This window comes from Gossypium arboreum, chromosome 13, assembly GCF_025698485.1.
Source record: "Gossypium arboreum isolate Shixiya-1 chromosome 13, ASM2569848v2, whole genome shotgun sequence".
Taxonomy (NCBI): domain Eukaryota; kingdom Viridiplantae; phylum Streptophyta; class Magnoliopsida; order Malvales; family Malvaceae; genus Gossypium; species Gossypium arboreum.
In genome coordinates, this window is record NC_069082.1 from 8,570,551 (window position 1) to 8,581,068 (window position 10,518).

The window sequence follows — 10,518 nt, forward strand, 5'->3', positions numbered from 1 at the left end:
TTGGGTCTAATATTTTTATCCAAACCCTTCCAAATTCAGACAGATCTTCAAACTTGAGCGAATAGTTCAACCTATGAACAGATATACTATATTGTATAAAAGTTACTGAAGAATTAAAAAGTAACTATTTAGCAAAAAGTATTTATTATTTATATACTTTTATAAACAATTGTTTATAAGAAAGAGAATAAAATTATTACGAAAAGACATAAAAATGAATCAATAAACTAAATTTATTTAATATTTTTATTAAAATAAATACTTTTATAACAAAAATTATGTGAAAAAGATTTTGCAATTATTTTTATTATTTTAGAAAGGACAAAACAGCTGTAGATGTAATCAATCCATTTGGACTTATTATTATTTTAATTCTTTTAATAAATTTGTGAATATTTAAAAAAATTACATTTTATAAGTTATTATTTTCTTATTTAAAGCTAATTTAGCAATAATTTTATTTATACAAAAGATACCATTTCAAACATTTAATTTTAATATTATAAAATATAATAACTTTAGGATGTGAATATATAAAAGAAATACATAAAACTATTAATTATTTTGTATATAGTCAAAATTATGTAATATACTCTATTATAAATAGCCATGCATGTTAAGGGGAAATCCACTCTCTTGTTGCGAAAAGTTTTTGAAGTGACTTAATTAAGTGGTACTGTTCTTATTCCTTAAAAGGGTTGGTTCTATCCTCGCGAAAGTTAAAATGATAAAATATTTTCTTAATGGATCTCAGGTGTTCCTGATAAATTTAATGAATTCTTTGAACTCTTTTAATATCAATTGTTTGAGATTTGAATTAACTACTCAAAAGACAACACTTCAAAGGTTTCTTTCAATAAGAAAGACAATTCCCTTTTATGGGGTAGTGTTCTTACCCATTAAAACCGCTTAAGGAGTTGGTTCGAACCCCATCAAGGCCAAAATGATAAAACATTTTCTTGGTGGACCTTAGATGCTCCCGATAAGCTCCATGAATCCTTTGGGCTATCCTCATACCAACAGTTTGAGGTTTGAATTACTTACTTAAAAGACACACTTCAAAGGCTTCTCTCAGTAAGAAAGACAATTTATCTTTAAAGAGTAGTGTTTTTACCCATTAAAACTTCTTAAGAAGTTGGTTTCTTAAGACCAAAATGATAAAACATTTTCTTGGTGGACTTTAGTCGCTCACTATAAACTCCATAAATCTTTTGGACTCTCCCCTTACTAACTGTTTAATATTTAAATTGCCTACTTAAAAGATGAGATTTTAAAAATTTATGAATAAAAAAAGACAATTCCCATCAGTAATACCATTTTGGGTATTTAGTGATTGACAGCCAAGAAGTTATGAATCATAGGCATGCGAATTTTGCTTATCGGTCATCCAATTCAACTCTATCATTTGAAAAAAAAATGGGTTTCATCAATTATTAAACTCAATATTGTTTGTCTTGACCATATGCAAAGGCAAATAGTCTTAGCATTAATGGTTAACAACACAAGTACAAACCAAACATACTATGTGATTCATGAACAATAAACAAATGCTAGCTGGATCAACATTCATTGTGTCCCTCTTTTCATCATTTACTTTGATGATTATACTTTGGCACATGATCCCATCTTAGTGTTAGAGATTTATTCTGGGTTTAAATTATTTTTTTGTTTTAATATAAAATAAAAATAATATTTATTATTTTTAAAAAGAATATTTTTTTATAAATTTCCTTAATTAAATTAATGTTATATTGATTCACAACATTGGATTTAAATATAAAATAAAATTTAATCAGCAATGACCCTTTTTGGAAAGGAAATGCAGGAGAGGTTCCATCATTTTTACTCATTTCATTCACCAAACCAATCTAAATATATGAAATATTAGTAGGCTCCTTAATTATAACTTGTCTTGTACAAGATTCCCTTCCATTATTATGGTTGTGAGAGTGACTGTTTTGTCATGCTCTCATATGAATTATGAACATTACAATGGATGGGTTTTAGTGGGATATGACCTGGGTTAGGTTGAAAAGGATAAAATCTTTGGTGTTTTAAAATAATTTGACTTTGTCGTTTCTAGTTCAAATCTTATGAATGAAAATCCGACTTTAGACTTTGGAATAGCCGAGGGCCAAAGACCAAAAAAGAAAAGTGCATGAGAGAATAATTGAGATTGTGCATACATAAAAGACACATAAGGGAATAAGAACCCTACCCTCTTTATTCTAAGATAAGTCTGGATCTTCTGCTGTCTTCTTTCTAATACACCCAAAGCACCGTCACTCATCAAAATCTATTTCTTTAATGTTGACAAATGTTTGTTCTCATCTTGGTTACCATCAACATGCCCTTCACCTTCTAACTAATTGCCAGAATACCACTATAAACAATAATTGCAGCCCTTCAATTCAGAATTGAAAATTTCTCCAGCCAAAGTGTCCAAATTGATGATAACAGGAATTCTTTTACTAGTTGTGCAATAAAACAAATACATGAATTCGATATCCAAGGAAAGCTAAATCCTGCAAAAATTTTACATGTCTCTCTCAATTCTCAAGATCCTTCTCCTTTTATATGTATAAATACAGTGGTTGTATAAGATAAATGAATTCCTCCCATGTATACTTTCTTTCTTTTTTATCTGCAAAATTCATGGTGGGTAAACTCTATACATTGTTTTTTCTGGGTTTCTGATCATGGCTTTTCCAACTATAGCACTCGGATTTTGCATCTTCATCATCTTCCATGCTCTCACACCCTGTAGTGGAGGTCCCTCCGGTGTTTGTGGCTAACTGGAGAGGACCTTGAGGGGAACCCGACTGCGAACTGCTCCCTTTCGAGGATTCTCCAAACTGATCTTGACACATCCATGCATGACCACCACCCAAAACAAGGCCTGATTGATTTGCAGGGGTGCTTGTTGTTGTTGTAGCTGGAAGTCTTCGTGTGTGTAGTCGGTATTTCTGGAAATCAGGGAAGTTCTTACATCAATACTCGATATCAATACTTGAAAAGAAAACCATTAATAACAAGAAAGAACCCTCACCTGCAAATGACTCTTAACTTCATCATTGGTTAAGCCATCTACTTGCATAAGTTCCCTAATCTGCTTTGGAGTGGCTACTGCAAAAAAATTTCAAAGAATTTTTACTCAGAAACTTCAAACTAAAAGGATCAATGAATGAATTGTCACAGAACAAAACAATCCTATGATCTCAGTTCCCAACAGATCTATGGAATCCCAGTTTCGAATATATTATCATCTATGGTCTCAAACAAAACTAGTTATACATGTATAATTCATACAGATATTGAAAAACATTTGTTGGACTCTAATCTATATTTTCCATCAGATCAAGTGCAAATCCAGTCTTCCCATTGACCAAACTTCTTAATTCTAATCTAGCAGGATAATAAACAATCCAAGAACAGTAAAATCAAATTCGAAACCAGCTAAGTACATGTCTAAGTCGCCATTTGTTCCTCACCTTGGGAGCCTCCTAACTGCTGCAAAGCTTTCACGAACCGGCGATGCAACTCAGGCGACCAGCACCTCCTTTGCTTCCTACCACTCTGCTGCTGCTGATGTTGCTGAAGGTGATTCGACAGCCCCACCGGTGGTGCAGACCGAAAACTCGTCCGAGCATTGGTGGCAGAAAAAGTAACCGCTCTGCTACAACTGCTCCTTGACCCTGTAGAACTGGATTCCTCCTTCAGATTCTTGATTCCGGGTGTTGAAAGCGTTAGTCCATGAACCGGTACCTCCTGTTTGTCTTCTTTCCTCACTGCAAAACCCAAATTTGCCTTAAATGGCATAAACCCTCTCCCTCCTCCTCCCCTGCTTTTACATGGATCTTCATCATTTCTCTGTTCAAACACCAACAAAAAAACAGTTCAAATTTAGCAAAAATTCATTTCATTAGCTTAAATGCAGTGTCTTCATTTTTCTTTAAGGTTACCTTAGTATCTAATTTGTGATCAGGGGAGCAATAATCATCATCAATGTTCCAAAGCTGAACTGAACTCATCCAATTTTTCTTGTCCTTATTATTATTGCAGTCGTTGTTACAATCTTCTTCCTTTTTGGTGGTGATTAAGGAACCATCTTCTTCACTGTGATTATCTTCTTCCTTGTTCTTCAATGGAATAAATTCTTCCAAAACCGGTTCAACATTTCTTGCCATGCATTGTGTTGATTCCTCTTTCAATACTAAAATCGCTGCAATCAAACACACAACAAAAAATAATAATAATAAATTTGCATTAAATTAACCAAAACCCAAGTTAAAGCACGAGCTATTCTAACCAAAAAACCCAAGCTGAAGACTAAAAGAATCGAAATCAAACCCTGGGTACTTTTTTCCCAGGAAAAAAAAAGGTGATGTGAATTAGATTGTAGAAAACAAACCATCATTCAAAAGGAGCATGCAGAGAGGAAGTTCACGTTTAAAAGCATCGATCTTTTTCATTTCTTCTTCCAATCCTTTCACAAATGCATCGAGTTTCGAGACCTTATCGGAAACATTTCCGATCAGTGAAAGCTCCCTGAGAAAATTAGTGATCGTTTTTGGTACGAAATTTGGCCTAAAATCCAAGCTTAGTTCTGGTGGAACCAAACCCATTTTGGATCCTTCTCTTTTTTCTCTCAAATCCTTCCCCTTTTCCTTCCTTTGTTTTTTGTTTTCTTTTTTCTTTTTTCTGTTGAAGATGATAAAAAAGGAAGGTGAAATGAGGAGGAAGGCAAACGGTGAGATCTTAAAATGAAATATATAGAGAGATGAAAGGCAAAGAGATTTGTTTATTTATTTATAAATAATGTAAGTGTTGAGTGAGAGAGAGTAAATTTTATTGTTTGTTTGGAAACCGAGAAAATTAAAGAAACAGTATAAATTTTTTGTTTTCATGGTGAGTGGGAAAATTAGATGGGTAAATTTGGGTTATAAGAAGTCACATTCGGCTCGTCGCGTAATTCATCTATGACTCGCCCTTTTGCTCGAGTTCACTCACCCTTTTTACGTAGCTCACCTCTCTCAAAACCGTCAATTCTATTTTTATTTTCTCATGTAATACCTAATTTAGTACTTTGAGTTTGACATTATTTTCAATATGGTACATGTATTTTTTTATCGACAAAAATTATATATTTATCGATGTTAAGTTTTTAATATTTAATTCAGATTTTAGAATTTTAATGAATTGAAAGTTAATTATTAATATTATTATATTAAAATTTTTATGATTTATTAATAGAATAAATTTAGTTTTAATTGTGATTTTTGTTTAATTTTTAAATTCAGTCTTATGGTTGTGGTTTTTTAGTTTTATGGTTGATTCGACTAAAGTTAATTATTAAGATTAATAGTTAATTATGAATTTCTTGTAAGTTAATTTTAAAATTCGAATTAAATATTAAAAATTAAATTATAATTTTTCAAATATAAATATTATATTAAAAATAATAATCAAAATTAGGTTTTATTGATCATTAATTATATTTTATAGTTAAAATTTTCTATTTTATACAATCAATCAAGTGAAGCAATAACAAAAATCTCATCCATCTGATTTTTCAAACATCTTTCTCATTGAATAAAGACAAAAAAGCCTATTCGAATAGGATTTAATCATTATACACGAAAATAGCATTCCTTGTACTAAATTATTCCATCCAAAATGTTTATGAAAATATGGAATTTTGATTTTGATTTTTAAGTTTTGGGTATTTGTATTGATTTATTTTAGTTTAAAATAAAATATATTTTATTTTTTGAAATTTATTTGTACTTTATATTGATTTGGTTTTAGTTTTTAAAATTTGTAAATTCATTTAATTTGATTATAATTTATATGTATTTGTTGAGGGTTTTCAACTCTTTTAAGAAAAATTTATGAAGTTTTATTTGCTCGGAGCCGATGAATCTTTCAATATGTTTGTGGTTGTCTTTGGTGAGCATTTTGTCTCCTAATTTTATTGCACTTGAAGAAACAAAAGGTTTAGAGAAAGAAAACACCTTATTAAATGAGAAATTATTTTATAGATCCTTCTTACCATATTATTTATGCCCCCTTCCAATTATTTATTAACATTTCAGTAATTTTTTTATGTCATTGAGACATAGTTTTGATTTTTTTTATCCCAAACCTTGTAACTAGAATCTCGAACCTCAAACACTGAATCTTAAATCTTAAACCTCAAACACCGAATCTTGAACCCCAAATTCAAAGTTTAGGATTTAGAGTTTGATGTTCTCAATTTAAGATTTAGTGTTTTGGATTTAAGATAAAAAAAATTTACAAAAATTAAGTGTTAACAACATGAAAAATTTTATTGAAATGTCATTAAATAATTAGAAAAAGATTATGAATGATGTGGTGAAAATAATCCATAAAATAATTTTTCGCATAAATAAACCAACCACCAAAAATGATAATTAAATTAAATGATGATACATTTATACTTACGCCTCGATTAAGATATAGTTGAAATCCATTAAACGAGGCGTAAATATAAATGTATTATAACTTGAATTAACTTTATTTTTCTTAAAAGAAAATATTTACAAATTTCTCTGTATCAAATCAATCTCCCCCCATTTTCTTTTTCTTTCAAAAACCTCACCTTATTTTAAACAAAATCTTATAGCATTAAGATGTTGACTTGGTCAGATTGACTTTAAGCACAAGGAAAGATTAAAAAGTAAAGCAAATAAATTATGTTAAAAGAAAATAAATCACAACTTTTGATGAGAGAAGAGATTGGTCAAATACTCAAAAAAAAAAAAATTGAAAGAATCATTTTGGTTTGTGTGATGAAGAAAAGGCAGCCAATGTGGAAATTGAAACTTTACTCCTTCCATTTTAATTTACTTCTTTGTTTTTCACCATTATTATTTTATATTTAATTAAAAGGCTATTTACCATTGTTCAACTTCACATTCCCTTTTTGTTTTTTTCTCATGTTTCAAACTGGGGAATCCCCCATTTAGTCTGTTAGTTTTATTTGGTGGATTAGAAATTTTTTATTATTATTTTTTTTTTTATGGTTGACTTTCCCCACCTACACCTTTCTTAAAATAAATCAGTGTTAGAGATTTATGACTCGAATTCTGTTATTTGCTAAAAAAATAAATACAGTAGCAAAATAAGAGGATCTGTAGAGGTGAGAGTCTGATGGCTGTAGAGCTCCCAATGTACGAACTATACAGCACAAGTTGAGTCTGTATAAAACTACACTTCTACTATTTAACTTTAATTAGAATAGAATTTTTTAACCCTTAAATAGATGTAGTCAAAATTCTTCTTGTATTATTCATTTTTCAACATTAATGAATTTCTTCTCCTCTACTCATAATTTTTTTATATATATTTTTATATTATAATATAAGATGTAACCATATCGATTTTAATTTAGTAGATATAATACCCTATGCTTTTTGGAATAAATAACTTTTTCCCCACCAATATGAAAAGAAGAAATTGTTGTAATCTATAATATATAAACAAATTCAACTAAGGATTATGATTGCTTCAAAAAGAGATGTTTGAATGAGAATCTAATCCTTTTTTCTTTTAAATCCTAGGGTTAGTAAGGCATCCATGACTTGTTACATAAATATTAATTTCTAGTACAATTGGTCAAGTTCCCATTTTCAACATCTTTTTTGGTATAATTTTTCATTTCTAAAATATATTTTTATTAAATAAAAGAGTTTAAATACACAAAGATTGGTGTATTCACCATGATTGGAGGGTGTTTAAACACTTCCCTTTGAAGAAAAGTACAACATTAAATTAAAAAAAGAAAGAAAAAAAAAACAAGAAGAAGGGGGTGTGTTGGGAAACCTAGAGATAAGGAATCTTAGAGATGATTGGGACCCAAATGTCGATATTGTCTTAGATATGAGTTTGAGTTGAGAATAAACATTGCATCAACCCAAGCCAAGCAAGATGCTACTTTTAGTCCTTTTTTTAAAAAAAAATTTCTCTACCTAAAAGGACAAGCTTTTACAGCCTTTTAGATTCCATTCTCTTCCTTAGAATTAAGAATCTCTTTATTTATTTATTGTTTTAATTATTAGTTAATTACATTTAATTATTCTCCTATGTTTATGATTTTGTTGGATCCTTTTATATATATAACGAATGTAAAGATGTAGTTCTTTTATACCGATTAAATTTTAACTCGATTAATTTTTATTTATAAGTTGAAAAAATATTATAAATAATTTTAAATACTATATAAAAATAACATATATAATCATATATATATATATATATATATATAACCCTTGGCTTGTGTTAGGTCAAAAGATAAAGTAATGTTAAATTTTTATGATTATAAATTTGGAGATTGGATGGATTTCATTGGTTTTAATTTTGACTTTTTAAAGCTAATTTTCAACAACTGTCATTTTGATTTAATTTAAAATATTATATTAAAGTTGATTAAAGTTATAAACTTAAAATTATTAAATTATTTATTCTTTAGTAACAATTATCCATTTACAAAATATAAAAATATGCTTTAATTCTACTTTTCAGTATATTTAAAATTTAATCCCTTAATTTTAAAATTTTCAAAATTCAAGTTAAATTATGACTCTTGTTAAAATTCTTTTGCTAATTTTAGGTTTATTACGATGTCGAGATCCTTTTATTACATGACTATCAAATTAATTTTACTAAAATTTAAGACAAAATATTATTATAAAGAATTAATTTAGTAAAAATTGTACTTCATACTTTATGACTATTATTACTATAAATAAAAAGTAACGATAAAACTAAATTACAACTAACTTGTCCGTTATAATAAAATATTGTTATAAAGAATGTCGTAATAGTAAAAATTAAAACCGAAATAATTATTAAATAAATATCTATGTTCTTTTCTTAAATAATTTTTATTTAAAATTTTAAATTTTTTAATCTTTCAAATCAATTTTTTCTTGCACCCATATTTCAAATATATAGTAATTAAATAAAGTTTATATAATTTTTTTTGTATTTTTTCAATTATTATATCTCGAAACAGTGAAAATATATAATCATTCGTTCTGTCGGATGCTTGTAAGTTGTTGTAACCAAAGAATCTATTTATGTCTTGGTTTTTATGTTACCAATATTGTCTTCTTTTAATTTTATCACCTTTATTTTCGAAAATTATTTTAATAATTAATTAATTAATTTTAGTCTTTTATATATAATATTAAGAACGATTTAAATCTATGCTAAACAAATATATGATAAAATCTTTAATTATTGTTCCATACGAGTTAAAATAATTAATAAATTTTATTAAAATTATTCTCACTATAAAACCATTGAATGAGAAAAAATAAAAATTTCTCCTAAATTAATTGCAACTTTGAAGGAAAAATCCAATGTTTTGAATGATTTTAATATTTTATTTAATAAAAAACCCTTAATTTTATATAGGGTGAGTGGAAGTCATGGTGCATGTTTAAATTGTATAAGCAAAATTTCATAATTAACTCTTGGAATTTTATTTTTTAAATAGTGCCAAATTATAGAAAATAAAATTTAGATTATAGTTGAAAAAAATATGAAAAAGATAAAGAAACTTCTATTGAAATTTTGAGGTTTTATTAAATTTGATTAGATTTTTATTCAAGTAATAATTAAATATATTTATTTTTGAAATTTATTTAATTTTTATATAATTAATTATGTTTCACTATATGTGTAAATATCAACTCATTAGAAATAATTAAAAATTATTATTTACACAGAATAAATTATATTGTCCTTTTAAAATATTTTTATATAAAATTAATAAAATTCTATACATGATAAAATATAATGATTCCAAACCTTCGACTTTACTATTTAAACCTAAATTTTATTTAGTTCTTACATAAACTTTTAATAAACATATTTTTTAATAATTTTTTTCATGTGTGTAATAACCTAATTTTAAGAAAGTTTGTTTTGTCTTCCACATTTTAGTCAAGTTATTTTTTCAGATTTGAAATTTAAATCTAACTTTTAATCTTGTTAAATTTATTGGTGTAACGCTTGAAATAAAAAATAAAATAAAAAAATAACATCGTAATGAACTTGAATTTAACAAAATAGAATAATTATATTAATAGTTGGACATGAATTTTAAAATTAGAAAAAAGAAATATTAAATAACGGGATTAAATTCTAAATTTATGGAGAGGGCAAGGACTTATTACACAGTTTAACCTTTTATTATTATGTTAATATTTGTAAGAAGAATAAGAGAGAGAAAGAGGATCACATATTCTAGATTTATTATTAGGATACTCTATTTGAACGAAGTATCCAAGGGAAAGAAAAATGGTATCTGTAAAGCTGTATGTCTGAAAATTTAGTCCCAACACTTCCATATTATATTCGTGAAAAAGGAATATATTTGACTTGGCTTTTTAAGCAGCGACGGTGCTTTTCTTCTATTATCTTTTCTTTTTATCTCCAACTCATTCTACTTGATTTCAAATTTAGAATGTACGGTATATTTATTTATAA

The 10,518-nt window shown here is 27.3% G+C and overlaps 1 protein-coding gene across 2 annotated transcripts; it reads right to left on the minus strand.

Annotated features, from left to right (window-relative positions):
* Positions 1-2,447: 2,447 nt before the first annotated feature.
* On the minus strand, positions 2,448-4,935 carry LOC108461160 (transcription factor HHO6-like). Of its 2 annotated transcripts, none has more exons than XM_017760891.2 (5): positions 4,412-4,935; positions 3,963-4,222; positions 3,492-3,870; positions 3,050-3,123; positions 2,448-2,966 (listed from the first exon to the last, which is right to left on the minus strand). In XM_017760891.2, exons 1-5 carry the CDS (start codon positions 4,623-4,625, stop codon positions 2,670-2,672), a joined length of 1,224 nt encoding a protein of 407 aa, XP_017616380.1. In that variant the 5' UTR covers positions 4,626-4,935; the 3' UTR covers positions 2,448-2,669. The 2 variants fall into 2 exon arrangements, with proteins under 2 accessions (XP_017616380.1, XP_017616379.1); XM_017760890.2 differs by having other exon boundaries at positions 3,050-3,126.
* Positions 4,936-10,518: the final 5,583 nt, after the last annotated feature.